Source organism: Palaemon carinicauda, chromosome 8 (genome assembly GCF_036898095.1).
Source record: "Palaemon carinicauda isolate YSFRI2023 chromosome 8, ASM3689809v2, whole genome shotgun sequence".
Lineage (NCBI taxonomy): Eukaryota > Metazoa > Arthropoda > Malacostraca > Decapoda > Palaemonidae > Palaemon > Palaemon carinicauda.
The window spans coordinates 141963333-141983991 of NC_090732.1; the positions used below are offsets into that span (position 1 = coordinate 141963333).

At 40.4% G+C, this 20659-nt stretch overlaps 1 protein-coding gene and 1 long non-coding RNA gene across 2 annotated transcripts in view; one reads left to right on the plus strand and one right to left on the minus strand.

Annotated features, from left to right (window-relative positions):
* The window catches only part of LOC137645996 (uncharacterized), a 137874-nt gene that overhangs the window by 50692 nt on the left and 66523 nt on the right, over positions 1-20659 (minus strand). The gene's annotated exons all lie outside the window — the stretch shown is intronic.
* Positions 1-20659, plus strand: part of LOC137644749 (uncharacterized) — a 69989-nt gene that overhangs the window by 45063 nt on the left and 4267 nt on the right. The window contains exons 6-8 of the mRNA XM_068377645.1: positions 408-570; positions 1868-2005; positions 2238-2381. Of these exons, the coding sequence (XP_068233746.1) occupies positions 408-570; positions 1868-2005; positions 2238-2381 (445 nt within the window). The remainder of the gene's footprint in view (positions 1-407; positions 571-1867; positions 2006-2237; positions 2382-20659) is intronic.

Below are 20659 nucleotides of genomic sequence, written 5' to 3' on the forward strand. Positions count from 1 at the left end.
GGAGACAAGTCTTAACTACATTCACCATCTCAAAATTGGATTTCAATTTTTTCTTCAACAATTTTTGTTCGATTAAAAAATCCTTTAACTCAATATTAAATAGCCAATTTGTTGTTAAAATTACCAGTTTTCATATTTTATCAAAATAAAGCATAGAGAGAATACTAAAAGCACATCACAATTACTTTTTAAACGTTAAAATTATATGTAGCAGTAACTACAGAATCCTATCATTTATAAAAAAAAAAAAAAATATGCTCAATAATTTACATTAAAATGTTCATTGAAACTTTCTTGGCAAGTTGGTAACCTTTATAATACGTTTCATATATATTTTTTTTTACTTGATGATGATGATGATGATGATAATAATAATAATAATAATAATACTTACCGTTTATTCGCAGATATCTGTCATACAAGCAATCAGAGGCAAGTGTTTTGAGAAGGAAGATGACAACATGCAAGATATTAAAGAAACCCCTGGAACAGAAGAGACAGAAGCGCCTTTAGACAATAGGAAGATAGCAGAACAATATTTTCAATCACTCTTCTGTCCTACACATGCACGTCAGTTTACAGTTATAAAGTTTTAAGCTGAATGATAATCCTTTTGCCTTTAGAATGAACTCTTAGCTATATGACTCGCAATGTTTGAATTCAAAACTAACGACAACTTTACTATTAGAAGCAAACTTTTGCAGATTAATACAGAGCAAATAGCCAAATACATCAGTATGAATACCTCGCTAACTTACAGCAGTAGATGGATGGTAGATAAGCCAATTGGATAACAAAACACAAACTAGAAATAAATGTTAGACTCATACCGCAAAACATCACTTGGTGTCTCAGTGGGAACGGTTGGATGGGTAAGTTTATGTTTCTAGGGCCAAACACAAGCTACTGGGGCACTCACCACAGTAATGCAGACTTAGGAAATGGAACAAAAGAAAAGGAGATGGGGAGTGTGATATGTGATACTTTAAACTATTTCTTTTAATTATATTGAGATGGAGGGAGAAAACTATGTATGAAAAATAAGATAAACAGCAGATTATACAATGCTGAATTTTAATTTTTTCATCATTTGTTGAATTAAAATGAGGACAAAAATACATCTCTCACTTATAAGAACATTATAATTTGAATGGTAGGAAATCTTACGAGAAAATTCATATCGTGGCTCCTGTTAGTTCAGTGAAGAGAAATAAGACTAGTTGTCTTAGTGCACTTGTAGGGAAGGATGGATAATGGAGTAGAAGACTACAAAAAAAGGAATATGAGGAATTAGCAAAAGGTTAGAGATGAGAATAAAGCCAAGCAAATGTTTTGGGAGTATTATGAGTTTTAAATGCTAACGTTTCTTAGGTGAGAGGTGAGTCACTTTGCTAGCCAAGACATAATTTGAACTGCAGACAAGTTAAAGAATAAAGAATGGGCCTAAAGGATCAACACCTTACTTCTTGGTAAGTAGAAATATAAAGGTGTTAGGAGGATAAGATATGGAGCTATTTCATGTCACAGTTTGGCAGCAAAGAAGAATCAGGAACTAATGAACCAAACAACTGAATAGGATAAAATATTTCTTTATCTATTCTCTGTCAGAAGGGGAGAATACAGTACTTCAATTGGGACCAAAGAATCTACATGGAGAATGATAATTCCTATTAGCAATTTGGTAACTCAGACATTGAAAATGAATTACGGAACTAAAATAAAATCAATGACTTGGAAGTAAATTTATCCATTACAACTAGAAAACCTAAACTGAATTATCTATTTAATTTTATAATCATATATTCATTCTATCAAAATAGGACTTTTGGTGCAGAAGAATGGTTCTAAACTTTCACATACATTACAGGAGTGACCTGGCAATCATGCATAGGATACTCAACTCTGATGCTGTACTTCATAATGTCTGTCATATCCTTAGTAATTGGGGCCATATATGAAAATCGGTGCCCTAATACAAAGATTCCCCTGTGGCTGCTAGTACAAGGTATTGTACAACTGGTTTGTTGAGTTTTATATTGTTCAGAATACATAAGTTTGAGAGACAATTTCCTCAGATACCGAATCAAATAAAATATGTATTGATTATTAAGACCACTACACAAGGCATATCACTAGCCGACATCCATTCTGTACAAATGCCAGTCAATATTTTACTATTTGCATCTTCGTAAGCAAAACCAACTTTTAAAAACTATTCACCAAATTCTTTTTTTCAGCCGTGTGCACTATCATCACAATAATGATCAAAGCCTGTTTCCGGATAAAATGTCGACCGAGGACAATCTCAACACGAAAATTTGTGCTATCTTTCTTCCCTTTGTCGGTGTTCCTCATCTTTCAAATTGCTTGGCTAGCCATAGGTAATGGTCTTTTATTTCTTCTGAACCAAGTTGATCTCGATTATTTTGGATTAGCATTAGGATTTTCAGCCTCCTGAACATTTTGCAATACAGTATTCACTATTATCTTAATGAAATCTAATCATTTATATCAATAACTCACCCTTCACACTGAAAAGACAAATTTGCACTGCCCATTGAAAGGCATTTTAACAAAATTGCATAATGAAGTTAGCAAAAAATGATATGAGATTAAAATATTTGTGAGCAGATTCTAGTTAGAAATATTTTTACGCATACCCAAGTTTCAGATTGAATACTGTACTGTATTTGTCTTTTAAGTATGATATCCATAAGTGTACAAATGCTCTTAGCTTTAAGATGGTCAGACTTGCAATTTCTGTATTTTACGAAATGATAGCATTAAGCATTTAATAGTTATCAATTTTGGCTTTATTTATTTCTATAAGGGAAAGCAATGCTTGACTATTTCTACCAATGCCAGGATAATGCAGCAGCATCCACCTAGCATCAAGTCACACTAACAATCGCGAGCATTAGCAGACCCAAAAGATATTATCATGTCTGCTAAATGCCTGAGGTGGAAAGAAGAGTACAGTATATCAAAATGGATAAGAGACTTGCTGTGCTACATTCATTACCCACTGAGGAACACTGAATGTAGTTATTGGTTGTGATAAAACTACATTAAGTGAGAGAGTTTAGAGTATACTTGCAAAAAATGGAGTTACTGCCAAATTCTCAAAATACTTCCGCTCTTTCACTCCAACATAGAATGAAAGGTCTATATTGGCAATTCAGAAGCCTTATCCTTTCCTGTGAGATTAGAAGTAAAGCAGGGGGATGTTCTGGTTCCTGTTCTATTCAATATGTTAATCTCTTCAATAATAACTTTAATACAGGAAAACTTGTAGATGAAGATGGGGCCCAAATAGCATACCAAATTAATTGTAGTTTGATTGCCATCACACTGTTACAAGTCCCAACTGAAACATCGTAATGCCAAATGAATGATCTGCAATATGTTGCTGATGGTACCCATTTGGACAATGCTCCAAATTCGATAGAACACATTTTAAACACTCTAACATCAATATAACAAGCACTTGGCTTGCACATATTTTTAAGAAAAACAGAAGTCAGTGCAGCAAGCTAACCCAAGTTAGATTATGTCCATCATCATAATTAACGATGTACAACGGTAAATGGTATGTTTCAAATATACTGTACCATTGTAGGACTGTTTACCCCACCACTAACACAAACAATTATGTAATGAAGAGGATAAAAAAAGTTTTGCATGCTTTTATCAGCCTTAGGGGGCAGTGTTTAAAGAAAAACACCTGAAAGTAACCCCTAAATTAACAACCTAGACATTCATATGCTATATCTCACATCCAGCATTGCTCAGGCCAATATCATTCTCACTTTTGTATTGATAAGTGAGGTGGCAAGGTTTCCCTCGATTAATAATAATAATAATAATAATAATAATAATAATAATAATAACAATAATAATAATTATAATACAGTAATAATAAAGTCATAGCATCTCCACTCTGCTCTATGGTGCAGAGATCTGGACCACATATCGACACCATCTCCGGTGACTGGAAGATTTTCATATTTTTTTTTACAGAGAAGTCTAGGCTTCACCTACAAAGATCGAAAGAACAAAATGCATGGGCACAGAAACCATGTTCACCTCGCATATACTTTGCTGGCTTAGACACAATATCTGTATGCTTGGCAAACAGCTAATAATATAAATTTCATAAGAACAATTAAAATTGCTACAGAAGACCTATTGGCCCAAAGATATAGTGCAAAGACAAAATGCCACCAACTATGCAGAAATTCTAGCTCAGGAGAATAAGTACTGTAATTACAATGGGGCCACTGCCCTGAAGCAAGATTGCATGGCACATCAGTGACAAGCCAGACAAGAGGTCCCTGCAACCACAAACCCACATTAGATGTGTCCAACATGTGGCAAGGTATGCATGTACAAGATGGACCTGGCGAGCTATACCAATGCACAAAGAGAACTCATCATACTACATTCATGATCATTTACCAAGAAACACCAAATGTCGTCATTGGTTACGATGGACTGTATCTACATTACGTTATGCATGAATACTTGGAAAAATCGATTTTCTAGAAGATAAATAGATAATTCCATATACCTACAGTAATTGTTCCTTATAAATTAAATGAATGAGGTAAAATGACATTGTTTTTACCTTATCATTAAGTAAACATTAAAGGAGTCATGGTTTGCAATAAACAATTCACCCAAGAAACACTTAGGGTACAATAGCATATTTGTCAAGACAGGCATATGTAAATGGATTTTTTCATTTTTCTCCCCTCCTCCGTCTTCTGTTTCTTTACTATTTCTTCATTACTTTCCTTTATCTTCTCGTTGTATTCTCTCTTGCCTATAACCCCTCACCTTCTTTCTTTGAATGATTTATTATTTATTACGTATATATTTATTTCCCCTTAACTTTGTCCTACTCATTTTCTATATTTTCCCCCTTCAAATCCTTCTTTCTCCTTCCATTCTTATTCTATACCTTCTACCTTTCCTTTTTTCTATTTGTACCTTTCTTCATTATCCTCCTCCCATTTTTAATCCTCATCATTTTCCTCTTCCTTCTTTTCTTCCATTTCTTCATTAGGCACAACTTTCTCCTACTTTTTTAATTTCTCTTCACTTTGCTTTTCTTATTCGTTCTTCCTTTCTCCAGTTTTCTTTCCTCGCTCCTACTACTCCATCTTTTTTCCTCAGCCTTTCTAGCCAACTGCTTTTTTTCCTTTTCCCTACTTTCTACCCAAAGTCTTTCTTCCCTCTCATTTCGATATTTCTGTAATTTTTCCTCTTCCTCCTTCCCTTTCTCGTCTATTCTTTCATTTTTCTTCATGGTTTTCTTGCCTTTCTTCTCCTAACCTTCTATCTCTGCTTTTTCTCACATGCTACTTTTCCTATTCTGATTTCTCCTATCATTACTCTTGTTGTCTCCTTTTTACCTGTATCTTCCTCCTTATTAACCTTTAGGCCTACCTTCCCTCCTTTCTTTCCTCCTTTCGTGGCCAAGATTTCAATTCTCCCTTTTTCCCTTTCACCAGGATTCTTTCATTCATTTCTTTTTCCTATTCAATATATGTTTTCTGTTCTTTCTCATTTGCCTCCCATTGTTTATCCTAATTTCATCCATCACACCTTCTTTTTTTCTTCTTGCTTTTGCTCTCTCCTCCTAAACCTTCAATTGCCTTTCCATTCTTCTAACTTACAGTATAAGTTTTCTCCTCCCCCATTTCCCATTTTTCCTTTTCCTCAGTAGTGTTTCCTCTTCCATATTTTTCTTTACCTAATTCTTCTGTATTTTCCATTTAAATTCCTTTTCTTTTTCTCCATTTTCTTTACTCTATTCCACCATCATTTTTCACATTACCCTTTCTATCCTCAATGTCTTCTTTATTATCCACTTTGTTTTCTTTTGTCTTTATTTTCCTCTTTCCCTTGTACTATTTCTATTTCTCATTCATTTCTTCATGTTCATGCAAATCTTCCCTTTTCCTCATCTTCACTTTCTCTTTCCTTTCTAACTGTCCTTCTAATACCTCTCTATTTCCGTTTCTCCTCTTTATCCTTTACATTTCCAAAATCCTATTATTGTTTTTCCCTTTTTCTCCTTTATCTAGTCTCTTCAATCCCTTCTTTCCTTCTTCTTTAGCAGACCTTTCTTATCTTCCATTATTAGTTCCCTCTTTTCATTGAACCTAATCCACTTAAGTCTCATTCACTCTTTCCTCTCGGTGTCAAGTTTTGATGCCAGGATACATTCTCCACACTTATCTTCCTCTCACATATTGCATTTTTTCCTTTCCTTCTTTCTTTCACCTCATTACATATCTGCTCCTCTTTTCTTTCCTACCCTTTTCTGCTCACCTCTTTCTATTTCCAACTTCTCTTCTTTCTTCTCTTGTCTCCTTTCAGCCATTCCTCTTCTTGGATATTCTTTTCCATTCCTTCCTTTTATCTTCCTATTGCTTAGTTCTTCACCTTTCTTTCCTTCCTTCTCAACATATTTTACATTCTTGCACATCAGATAGCAGTAGTATCTTCAGAGGGTCTCAATCTCTAAAATTCCCCTCAATAATATCCAAGAATGTAATTGAACCAAACTCTAGGCCCTGTAGATAAGAAATTGACAAAAATCTTTAAATCACTTCTACTGTGACTATAGAAGGATGATGAGTGCCTTCATACGTTTCATCTGATACTTGGCCAAAAATTGTCTTAAACTGTTGGATGGAGGGGAGGTACAAATGTCTTATCATTACAGAAATAAAAATTTCATCTATCTTTCTGGCTATAGGGTCTGGTTGAACAGAAAACAGGGAGGTTTTGGTTTAAATTTAGGCTAAATAGGTCCCATTGCAGTCTTATTGATCTGGCAACCATTCTGATGACAGACCATGTTTATCACAGGTGAGCTTATCCACAATGATGCTCACCCTTCTGGAATGAAATTTGGTACTATCCCAAAGTTGTTGACCTTTGTCCACACAGAGATCTCACACCTAGATAACTCAGCTTTGTTTCTTGTTTCTCCTTGATTCCCTAAGTAGACATCACTATTTTAGTGATTTATTGAAACAATGATTACCTTTCCTTCTATGGATAAAATGATTAAGGCTTAGGAATACGGCAATTATTTAAAGAAAGTTTGTGTCTGTTGTTCTTCATGCCTGTCAATGACTGTGCTTTCCACCAACTTCAAAGATGCCAACAACTCGAGGCTTTGCTCTTATCTCCAACTAGGACATTCAATATTTCTGTTAACAAGACCCCATTGACAAGAGAGCTGTTTGTATTCTGATGGAAACCTCATCTTCTCCTTCCAACAATTTTCAAAGGCCTTTCCTCAGCCAAAATGGTATCCACTGACTCCTCATTGGCATCTCCCTAGCAAGAGGAAATAAGCAAGATAACATACATGCTATGGGTATCTCAACCTCTGCAGTGATGAAGAAAGCTCTTTCATCTCACTGTTAAGAACCACCTGAGGGAGGCCAATGCAACTGGGTCAACACTTACCACTTTAGTTGGCATCAATGTCAGCTTCTCCAGGATTGTCACCAAAGACTCAAGAATAGGATATCGTTAATCAGCTCCAAGAGCCTCAGGTTTCTGAAAACTGAGAAAGAAAGGAACGCAAACATGTAACTGGTGGGTACATATCACTTCTCCATTACAAAGCTGGCCAAAAGGTACACCCTGCCCGGCAAAAGTCATCTTCAAGGCATTTGTCCAAACTTTCTAATCTCCAATGTCTCAACACCAGTTAGTGAAAGCAATTAAGTTTAAAAGAAACTCCTCTGTTATGTAAGTCTCTGCATGTGAGAGGACTATAAGAAATGGAGTGAAGAATGGTAGAGCATGTTTTACCATACCCTCTAGGATAAGATGAGTGACAAGATAGCAAAGAGCGTACTTGAAAATTGTAGAATCTGTGAGTGGGTAAGTAGGTGTGCAGGGTTAGGTTCAGCCAGTGGAAAGTCCTATCCTTTTAGATCTCATGTCCTTCATACAGAGCTGATATCTACAAGGATGTCAAATCTTGCAGTGGTAAGTAGAAGATCAAATAACTTACTATTGGGGTCAACTGAAATTTTCCATCAACCACCTACTCAGAAGACAAAGCCTCCTTCTAATGTAGCAATTGTTAAGAGGTTCTAACCTTGCATGCTTCTCAATTAAAACCAAGGGATATCGCCTTCCCCTTCTATCAGAGTCCTTTTCATAGTGGGTCCTTTAACAGGGGTGTAGCAAATGTAACAGGTACTGTAAAGTAAACAGAGGATGAAAGTACTAAAAAAGTTGCATGTACAGGTGATGTGAGTGCTGTTCAAGTAGTTGAACTAACAGAAGCTGCAGGCAAAGCATGAACACTAGGGCCAACTTACAAAATTAAAGTAAGCTATGCAAATGCAGTGGAAACAGAACCATTATGAGAAATGGCTAGAGATCAGCAGGCATGTGCAAAAGCAAAATTCAGTACAGTATGGTCCTCAGGCAGATGAGGGTTAGCTGGAAACTCAAGCAACAAACAGCAGTGACCATTCTGGGTATCAGACAAAGGCACATCATAGGAAGTGTCACTCTCACCTTGACCAAGAAAGTAAACACTACATCCACATGCCAAGAAAAAAATAGTTTGTATTCCTTAATTCCCAAAAGGCTGGCCCAATGAGTTTGTTCAAAATATATTACACCTTATTTGATATTTTGCAACTCCTTAAATATCTATTGATTAAATAAATTATTATTACTGAAGATTCTGATATCTATCACAAGGAAACCTTTTTAATAATTTATATACATTTTGAGTTAAAAACTCAATATTCACAAAAAATTAATTGTAAGAACTGTTTAGCATTTGGTGTTACATAGTTTATTCATCAAATACCCATTGGCCAAATGAGTGTGATCAGTTCCAAGATGAAATAATACTTCAATAGGGAATTTTATTTGGAACTAAAAACACCAAAATACAAAGGTTTGTCATTAGAACGGTTTGACATTACCAAACAACTTATTTTGTAATGTCTACCATTACTCTAATACTTTATGCTGGATTTAATCTAGTCAAATTCATTTTAGCTTTGACTACTTTAGCAGCATCCCCATCATCTCTCTTGTCTATAGTACATGACAGACTAAGTCAACTCCCCAGCATTTTGTTGCAGTGGCAAGGTGTGCTAGATGCAAGGAGAAACTGGTCAATGACAGAGTAGGTTTTATACCATGGCAGGTATTACCTTACTACCATGGCCATTTCAAAGTATTCTGACTATAAATGGCTTACTGTTAACTCTATTTCGCTTCTTTATCACTCCTTGGTCTTCTGGGATTGACTACAATTTTGATCACTCGCAAAATAAAACAAGGGGATGCTGGCCAACATTCCTCCTCATCCATAGAATATGAGTAATGAACATGGTGGAAGAGGGGAAAGTCAAATGCAAAGCTCTGCTCCTAGTGCTAGGTCCAAGCTCAATGAATGGACCTCCAGGAACTAAAGTATTGCATTTCTGGGTCGATCTGTGACGGCCGGTGAAGAGTCCTTCTTTACACTTTTCTGATATAAATCTTCCAAATATACCAGAGAAAGATAAAAGCATGGAATGCAGAGGTTACTACCCTCGCGCGAGCACCTTGTGGGTGTCGTGTATACATCAGGGGCGTGTGAAAACCACTATTCACAGGCTGTCTTCCATTTAGATAATTCCTTCATCAAAGGGAAGGGCCGTAACAAAGGCCCTAGAAACCACACTTGGACCACGCCACCGTCACCTAACACGAGCGTCCTCTAGGTCATCCTTCTGTTTTGGACTTGCCCGCATAGTCGTATTGTTTGTGCTTTCGGTGTTTTTCCCGTGTTTGTCGTTAATTCATCATGACTGATGCTGCTACTTCACCTTTACCAATGTTAAGTACCATAGTTTGTTTTGACAGCTTTTTCCAGTACCGGGCATTTGTCCTTTTTCCAGTAATGTGGATTTTAATTTTGGGAGTGGCTTGGCCTTCCTCGGTGTCGGCAGCCATGTTGGCTTTGTTCGCTTCGCTAGTATTTCAAGTTAATATTGCCCATCTGGTACTCTGTCATCTAGGTTATATCACTTACGTTTTATGACCATTATTACTATCATTATTTTATTATTGTTTTTACTATGGTATTTTTTTGCTAGCAAGTCCAATTTGGACGAACGAAGAATAACGTTCTTGCCTTTGTTATAGTTTAAGTACACGCCTCGGGAAGGTGGTCATTTTAGACTATATCTTTTTATTTATTTGTTACGCTGTCGTTATTCTTCGTTCTTGGTTATTACAATTTTATCATTATTCTTATATCATATTATTGTGTGCTTTTGGTTCTTTATAATGTAACCAAGAGAGCGTGAGCATGGAGTTCTCGGTTTCTGTTACTACAGTTACGAGTTACCCTTTCTCTCGTTTTCTTTCTTAATCTCGAGTAAGGGGAGGTGGATTTCCCATTTTCCGTTTTATACGCTCACGAGTTATCCCTGCCTCCTCTTCTTCTCCGGGTTTATGATATTACGTTTGATGGTATTTACGTTTCATTGATGTGGTTACTGTTAATATAGCTAGCATTATTAATAGGTTCCGTTAGTGTATGAGTCATTATTTTGGGATCGCTTTATGACACCACCCTTAGTTCCATTCTCTTCGGAACGTTCACCGCCTTGAGTTATACTCCGCTATAATGGATACTCATTGGGTTGGGAACTAGTCAGATATTTGGAGTGCAACGGTGAAACCCGGCACTCAGACTCCGGCTTCGGCCTTATGCACACGAACCTTTTTCATGATTAATTATGATTTCATTATTACGGACCTTTGTCACCAGAACTCCGGTGTCACCGGAGATCACTCAGACGTTCAGAATCTCTCAGTCGTTCAGAACCGAGGTTAACATTATTTTACCGATGAGGTTTATAGTTACATGTTACGTGGTTACTTGACTTTATATGTTAATTTGTAGCTCTAGCTAGCAATGAGAGAACCATGTTAGGCACACATAATTAATGTTATCCAGAAAAATGGCCTCTCATGGCATGGTTGGTTTCGACCTGGCTTTTTCATTAGAAGGGGCTAGCGTTCGATCCCAAGTATGAAGTAGAAATTTATTTCTATTTGAACACAATGTTGTATGGATATTTATCCATATATATACATATATTTAATTAAATATATGCATAAATATATATATATATTATATAAATGTACAAATATATACATATACATATATATTATTGTTTTATAGATACTTTGGTTGATTCCAGCCTGTGAATAGGATCACTGACCAGAGTCTCAAGGAACATCCAGACTTATGTCTCCTTTCTTTTACAGAAGATCCGCCTACATGGTATGGCTCCCGGAGTCATGCACGCTCTGCTACGAGCTGTCCTCCCTACTCCTGAACGATGATGTAAGTTGGTTCTAATTTGTTCCTTTTGGTATCCTTTGGCGATGATTTAATTTGTTCTTGATATATGTATACATCGCTTATTGAGGAGAACGGTCTTCTCCTTCATCAATAATCCCCTCATCTCTTTCAGGATGATGATGAATCTCTCCGGGCTGCAAGAGCGGCTCTCCACCCTTGAGTGTCAAGATTTGGAAGAAATGCTCCATCTAGCGGACCCTATCTCCTCGACGGAGACATAGCCTCTCGCCTGTTCCCGGGCTCTATTACTGCGGCAGTTCCACCGGAGACAGCAGGCCCGTTAATTGAGGTGGTTAGAGCAACCATTCCAACGGAAGAGGAAACTTTATTGGAGGGGGACGTGTCCTCTCTAGGGTTGGACGTTAAACCCATGGACGAGCAGGTAGGTGGTGATGAGTTTTGAGCCTTCAGCTTTGCCATTATCTGCGTCACTGTTCCTAGGACCCTCAAAGGATCCTGATGTTCATATTACTTTGCATAAAACCATGACTGCTAGGGCAAGCCAAGGAGCTATGACGGAGCTCAAAGATTTGGTGACGAATCTGATCCGTTCAGGAACTCGGATGACTCCCATACAGCCCCAGACGCATCGAAGTAACCCCCTTCGATAAAAACAACCCATAGAGATTTGCCTTACATGCTCCATATATAGATGGTACCAAAACTCTGGATGACATAGGCGTCCGCCCTCTAGAGGACCTAGAATTTACCCTCCGGGACTAGAATTCCCATTCAACAGATTCGTCCGTTTGAAAGAGCATGCCTTGGTTAGGTTAGACAAGGTACCGAAGGTAACGGTAATATTTCCTAAAGAGCAGGCCCAAGCTGTCTGGGCCAGGACGTGGTTGGTCTGGGGGTATGCTAATTCCAAGCTCACCCCACACAATGGGGCCTACGCCATATTTACAACTGCTCTCATTCTTACCTTGCCTATTACGGATAAATTGACAGGTCTTACTATTCAAGCTGTCAAAGAAGGTTCTGCCATGCCGGCTCTTAAGGAGACGGACCCCACCTCGCGGAGTCCCTAGCCTCGCTTTATTCCACTGAGACCTTGTTTCGGATATTCACGAAGAACCTATCTTTGTCCTACCAACTCGACCTATACGCTTTGTGGTCTGCTCGGGTTAGTTGTAGGAAATACGTTCTGTCTGAGGCCTCTATTAGACATGAACCGAACAGGCTGATAGCTTCCTCCTGCTGGGGTAAAACCCTCTTCCCTCAGGAGGAGGTGAACAAGGTTCTACAAGATGATACGAGAGCAAACCAATATTGCAGGTGAGGCGGGGCCTCACTGCCAAAAAGAAGGTCGAAGCCCAAAAGCAAGCTTTCTTCAAGAAGAAGCAGAGATTTACCCCTTACAAGACAAACCGGGGTCACAACCATCAATCATCAGTTACCCATTCGTCATCACAGTCTCCCTCTGCTTCGACGTCTCTGCATCCGAATCCCCCTCAGCAGGTGGTCTACCTCACTGATTCCCCAGGTACACAACCTAACCCCGTTTGGATGCCCTCGCCTGCATACAACCCTAGCTCCGAACCCTCAGGTTCCTTTCGTGGACACCAGAGAGGAAGCTACAGGGGTAGAGGACATTGAGAGTGGACCTGGACTTGTCAAAGCTAAACTCTTACATTCTCTGCGACAAGTTCTGGATGTTAAATATCTCTCAGGTACGGACCTTACTTCCCCGTGGGGCCGTCACCACCTCTATCGACCTTACCGACGCCTATTATCATGTGCCAATAGCTTGAAACTTCTCTCCTTATCTGGGTTTCCGCCTAGGCAGGAAAGCCTTTGCGTTCAAAGTCATGCCCTTCGGCCTCAACATTGATCCCAGGATATTCACGAAACTGGGAGAGACAGGGTTAGAACAACTCAGGAACGAAGGGATACAGATCATTGCTTATCTGGACGGTTGGCTCATTTGGGCCCGGTCGGCCATGGAAGGCAACAGAGCTACGGAGGAAGTACTTTGATTTCTCGTCAACCTGGGATTTCGGGTTAATCTCCAAAAGTCCCGCCTGCAACCATCAGGCCACTTAGAATGGTTAGGCATTCAGTGGGACCTTTCGAAGCACACGTTGTTTCTCCCTTCCAAAAAGGTAAGGGAAATAGCTTCCAAGATCAAGAATTTTCTAAAACACAAACAATGTCCAGAAGAGCCTTAGAAAGAATCCTCGGCCTTCTCCAATTCGCTTCAGTAACAGATCTCCTATTAAAAGCCAAACTCAAAGACATCAATTGAGTTTGGAGAAAGAGAGCTACAGTACCTTTAAGAGACAAGGTCTCGAAGATCCCCTCTGTCTTGAAAATGAGACTACGCCCATGGTCCGAACCGAAGAACCTCTCCAAATCGGTTCCTCTACAATTCCCACCTCTACAAGTGACATTCCATACAGACGCGTCTCTAAGTGGATGGGGGGATTACTCCGAACATCAGATGTTTCAGAGCTCTTGGTCACCCGCCATGAAACAGTCCCATATCAATGTTCTCGAAGTCATGGCAGTGTTCTTGACCCTGAAGAGACTCTCTCCTCCGAGGTCGACCCACATCAGAGTAGTGTCAGACAGCACAGACGTAGTACACTGCGTCAACAGAGGCGGATCCAAGTCACCCAACCTGAATCAGATCCTGGTCACTATCTTCACCTGGGCAACAGAAAAGAACTGGTTCCTGTCAGCAACTCACCTAGCGGGAGTCCAGAATGTGATAGCGGACTCACTATCCAGGACGAAACCACTGGAATCAGAATGGTCTCTAGACATAATTTCATTCCGGTGGATACTCAGGCTGGTTCCGGGCCTCCAGGTAGATCTATTCGCAACTCAGATGAATCACAAACTTCCTTGTTATGTGACCCCAACCCTGGACCCTCAGGCTTATGCCATGGACGCATTAACCCTGGATTGGAACCATTGGAAGAAGATTTACCTATTTCCCCCAGTGAATCTTCTAATGAAAGTTTTACACAAACTATGCTCCTTCCGGGGGGCAGTGGCTTTAGTACCACCTCACTGGCCAAAGAACAGTTGGTTTCCTCTCCTCCTCGAGTTGAAACTCCGTCCCTTCCGGATCCCGTTCCTCTAACTGACCCAAGTAATCCAAACTCACTGTGTCAGATTCCTCAAGGATAGCCAAAACTCTAACTTTGTGGACTATATGAAGTTTGCAGCTCGTAGAGACACGAACATTGACCAGGAAAACGTTCTCTTCATCGAATCAGACAAAAGGGACTCGACAATTTGTCAATATGATTCGGCTGTTAAGAACTAGCAGATTTCCTAAGAGTTCAGACCATACTCGTATGTCTCCGAATTTAGCCATCTCTTTCTTGAGGTTCCTATTTGACAAAGGCCTAGCAGCTAGCACTTTAACCACCATCAAGTCAGCTTTGAAGAAGATCTTCCTTGTTGGGTTTAACATTAACCTAGCTGATTCCTATTTCTCATCTATTCCAAAAGCATGTGCTAGGCTTCGACCTTCAGTTCGGCCACAAAAGGTCTCTTGGTCTCTGAACGATGTCCTCAAACTTGCGACGGACACGGACAATGAATCCTGCTCTTATATCACTCTTCTTAGGAAGACTTTATTTCTAACGGCTTTGGCCTCAGGTGCTGGAATATCAGAACTAGCAGCTCTCTCACGAAACCCGGAAAACATAGATTTCCTCCCTTCAGCCGAAGTACTCCTTTCTCCAGACAAAGCTTTCCTAGCTAAAAATGAGGATCCGCAAAATAGGTGCTCCCCTTGGAAGATTATCGTTCTTCCCCGGGATCCTTTCTCTGTGTCCAGTCACTACTCTTAGGGTCTTTTTAGCTAGAACTGCCACCCGCTTGTCTGGCCCCTTGGTTATCAGGGAACAAGGAGGTACTATTTCCATTCCTGGTATCAGGCAACAAATCCTCTACTTCATTAAACATTCTAATCCGGAATCATTTCCCCATGCTCATGATATACGGTCAGTAGATACCTCCATCAATTACTTCCAGAACAGGGACTTTGATGACTTTAAGAAATATACGGGTTGGAAATCCCCTATGGTTTTCAAACGCCACTATCTAAAGAACTTACAGGCCCTTAAATACCCGATGGTGGCAGCGGGGAGTCTTATCTCTCCCCATTAATCTCTTCTTCTTCCTTTCTTCCATCTCTTCTCTTCTCCCTCATACCCGCCACTCACACCACGTCGCCACTCTCCTGGGTAGTTTGTTAGCCCTATGATATTTACCATGTTTAATTCCTATGGTTTAACTGTTATTATAGTTACCGTTCCTTTAATGTTTAGATATGCTTAGACATGTAAGGTTTGATGCCTTTTGCGTTTCAACACTCAGTTGATTCCTTGTCTTTATATTTATTTACCCTTACGTTCCCTATGTCATTTGGCTAGTTTGTATTTTGAGGTTTACTTACATTATTATATTACATTATTGTCTTACATGGTGTTTGTATTCTCCTCATTGTGTTATTACTTTATTGGTCTTGGAAGGCATTCTCTGGTACATTTTCACCGGCCGTCACAGGTCGACCCAGAAAAGGGATTTTGACGAAGGAAAAATCTATTTCTGGGGAGAGACCTGTGACGCCCAGTGAAACTCTTCCCGGTTGTTTTTGTACGGACCCACCCTTTCCTTGCCAAGCCATATGTTCTTGCAGAAGGATGACCTAGAGGGCGCTCGTGTTAGGTGACGGTGGTGTGCTCCAAGTGTGGTTTCTAGGGCCTTTATTACGGCCCTTCCCTTTGATGATGGAATTATCTAAATGGAAGACAGCCTGTGAATAGTGGTTTTCACACGTCCCTGATGTATACACGACACCCACAAGGTGCTCGCGCGAGGGTAGTAACCTCTGCATTCCATGCTTTTATCTTTCTCTGGTATATTTGGAAGATTTATATCAGAAAAGTGTAAAGAAGGACTCTTTTCACCGGGCGTCACAGGTCTCTCCCCAGAAATAGATTTTTCCTTCGTCAAAATCCCTTTTATCTGGGTATAAACCATAAGGGATAACGAATGGGTTGATCCATCTCAGGAGATACATGGCTCTCAGGTGATAGAGGGTGAGCGGAACTGGCTGCAAAATTGCTAAAAATCACGTGAGGTCCATCACCAGTGAGGACATAAAAACACGTCAGATTTCCTTAAAGTACATTAAAGTGCTCAAAGAAAAATGCTTAGGGTGTACAACTGCACAAATCAAGCAAAAAAATGCACAAATAAGGCTGCAAAATAAGCCAATACAACAAATGCGATGGACTACTTAAAATACACTAAACATTACACTATATGGTACCATACAAGTGATAAAAATTTACTTTCACCACTGAATGATAAATGGTTTCAGAGTCCACTTAAAAAGTATTAAACAAAAGTACTTAAATTGATATGTAGCATAGCAAAGCATCAAATTCATCTTACAAATACAAATAAGTAGATACCGAACACATTAAATATAAGCAAAGTAAGAAACACTGAGTCCCTACATTGTGCAAACAAATAAGAGATTAACACAACAGTACAAACTTTCAACTTTATGAGCAACATGTCATGGACTAAGCATATTTAATAGAGTGCAGTGTACTGTACTAAATAAAAAAAAAAAATAATAAAGGGAATAAATTAAAAAAGAAACATGATATTTTAATTATAAAATAAATTTTTGAATATACTTACCCGGTGAATATATAATAGCTGCAACTCTGCGGCTCGACAGACAACATACTTAAAAAACTCGCGAGCGATCGCTATGCAGGTTGTGGGTGTGCCCACCAGCGCCAACTGTCGGCCAGATACCACTCTCGGATGTAAACAAAACCTTCAATTCTTCTCGTCCCACTGCGTCTCTATTGGGGAGGAAGGAGGGTCGTTTAATTTATATATTCACCGGGTAAGTATATTCAAAAATTTATTTTATAATTAAAATATCATTTTTAAATATTTAACTTAGCCGGTGAATATATAATAGCTGATTCACACCCAAGGAGGTGGGTAGAGACCAGAGTTAAATATGTTTACAGGGTATAAGCTAAGAGTTTTTTTATTTCATTTTGACAGTTATCAATATAACAAAACCAAAATAAATAGGTACCTGGTAAGGAAGTCGACTTAGACGATTACTCTGCCTTGTAAGTACGTCTTCCTTACGGAGCCCAGCGATCCTCTTAGGATGCTGACAGACTCCCAGGAGCTGAAGTATAAAGGGCTGCAACCCATACAACAGGACCTCATCAAACCCCTAATCTGGGCGCTCCCAAGAAATGACTTTGACCACCCGCCAAATCAACCAGGATGCGAAAGGCTTCTTAGCCTTCCGAACAACCCATAAAAACAACATTAAAAAACATTTCAAGAGACAGATTAAAAGGATATGGAATTAGGGAATTGTAGTGGTTGAGCCCTCACCCACTACTGCACTCGCTGCTACGAATGGTCCCAGTGTGTAGCAGTTCTCGTAAAGAGTCTGGACATCTTTCAAGTAAAATGACGCAAACACTGACTTGCTTCTCCAATAGGTCGCGTCCATGATACTTTGCAGAGATCTATTTTGCTTAAAGGCCACGGAAGTTGCTACAGCTCTAACCTCGTGCGTCTTAACCTTAAGCAAAGATCGGTCTTCCTCACTCAAGTGTGAATGAGCTTCTCGTATTAACAATCTGATAAAATATGACAAAGCATTCTTTGACATAGGTAAGGATGGTTTCTTAACCGAACACCATAACGCTTCAGATTTGCCTCGTAAAGGTTTAGTACGAGCTAAGTAGAACTTAAGAGCTCTAACAGGGCATAATACTCTTTCTAGTTCATTGCCTACGATCTCCGATAAGCTAGGAATATCGAAAGATTTAGACCAAGGACGAGAAGGTAGCTCATTCTTGGCTAGGAAACCAAGCTGCAGAGAACAAGTGGCTTTTTCTGACGAAAACCCGATGTTCTTGCTGAAGGCATGAAGCTCACTGACTCTTTTAGCCGAGGCCAAGCATACCAGGAAAAGAGTCTTAAGAGTGAGATCTTTCAGGGAGGCTGAATGTAAAGGCTCAAACCTGTCTGACATGAGGAATCTTAGGACCACGTCTAAATTCCACCCAGATGTAGCCAAACGACGTTCCTTAGAGGTCTCAAAAGACTTAAGGAGGTCTTGCAGATCTTTATTGTTGGAAAGATCTAAGCCTCTATGCCGGAAGACCGAGGCCAACATGCTTCTGTAGCCCTTGATCGTAGGGGCTGAAAGGGAGCGAACTTTTCTCAGGTATAAGAGAAAATCAGCGATTTGGGCTACAGAGGTACTGGACGAGGATACGGAAACTGACTTGCACCAGTCTCGGAAGACTTCCCACTTCGATTGGTAAACTCTAATGGTAGAAGCTCTCCTCGCTCTAACAATCGCACTGGCTGCCTCCTTCGAAAAGCCTCTAGCTCTCGAGAGTCTTTCGATAGTCTGAAGGCAGTCAGATGAAGAGCGTGGAGGCTTTGGTGTACCTTCTTTACGTGTGGCTGACGTAAAAGGTCTACTCTTAGAGGAAGACTTCTGGGAAAGTCTACCAGCCATCGAAGTACCTCGGTGAACCATTCTCTCGCGGGCCAGAGGGCAGCAACTAACGTCAACCTTGTCCCTTCGTGAGAGGCGAATTTCTGCAGTACCTTGTTGACAATCTTGAATGGTGGGAATGCGTAAAGATCTAGGTGTGACCAATCTAGGAGAAAGGCATCTATATGTATTGCTGCTGGGTCTGGGACTGGAGAGCAATAGATTGGAAGCCTCTTGGTCAACGAGGTTGCAAAGAGATCTATGGTGGGTTGACCCCAAGTCGCCCAAAGTCTCTTGCACACATCCTTGTGGAGGGTCCATTCGGTTGGAATTACTTGACCTTTCCGACTGAGACAATCTGCTAGAACGTTCAAGTCGCCCTGGATGAACCTCGTTACTAGGGAGATGCCTCGATCTTTTGACCAGATGAGCAGGTCCCTTGCGATCTCGTACAGAGTCAGTGAGTGGGTACCTCCCTGTTTGGAAATGTACGCCAAGGCCGTGGTGTTGTCCGAGTTGACCTCCACCACCTTGCCTCGAAGGAGACTCTCGAAGCTTATCAAGGCCAGGTGAACCGCCAAAAGCTCCTTGCTGTTGATATGCATGCTCCTCTGACTCGAGTTCCACAGACCTGAGCATTCCCGACCGTCCAGCGTCGCGCCCCAGCCCAAGTCCGATGCGTCTGAGAAGAGAACGTGGTTGGGTTTCTGAACTGCTAGGGGAAGACCCTCTCGTAGACTGATATTGTCTTTCCACCAAGTCAGACAAGTCTTTATCTTTTCGGAAATCGGGATCGAGACCGCCTCTAGCGTCTTGTCCTTTTTCCAGTGAAAAGCTAGATGGAATTGTAGAGGTCGGAGGTGTAGCCTTCCTAGCGAGACAAATTGCTCCAGGGATGATAGCGTTCCTACCAGACTCATCCAATTCCTGACTGAGCAACGTTCTTTCTTCAACATCTTCTGGATGACGAGCAGGGCTTGATCTATTCTGGGGGCCGACGGAAAAGCCCGAAAAACTGGACTGTGAATCTCCATCCCTAAATACAGAATAGTTTGGGATGGGATCAGCTGGGACTTTTCCAAGTTGACAAGGAGTCCCGATTCCTTGGTCAGATCTAGAGTCCAATTGAGATCCTTCAGACAGCGATGACTGGAAGAGGCTCTGAGAAGCCAGTCGTCCAAATAAAGGGAGGCTCGGATGTCCGATAAATGGAGGAATTTTGCCACATTCCTCATAAGCCTCGTAAACACGAGAGGAGCTGTGCTTAGGCCAAAGCACAGGGCCCGAAACTGGTACACCACATCGTCGAAGACGAATCTCAGAAAAGGTTGGGAATCTGAGTGAAAGGGGATGTGGAAGTAAGCGTCCCTTAGGTCGAGAGACACCATCCAGTCTCCCTTTCTGACTGCTGCTAAGACTGACTTTGTGGTCTCCATGGTGAACTTCGTCTTTGTGACAAAGACATTCAGAGCACTGACGTCTAGCACCGGTCTCCAACCTACTGTCTTCTTTGATACTAGGAAGAGACGGTTGTAAAACCCCGGTGATTGAAGGTCCGAGACTTTGACCACCGCTCCCTTCTCTAGTAAAAGAGACACTTCCAGTTTCAGGGCTTGTCTCTTTGCTTCTTCTCGGTACCTGGGAGAGAGATCAATGGGGGACGTCGCTAGAGGAGGTCTGCGTACAAAAGGGATTTTGTACCCCTC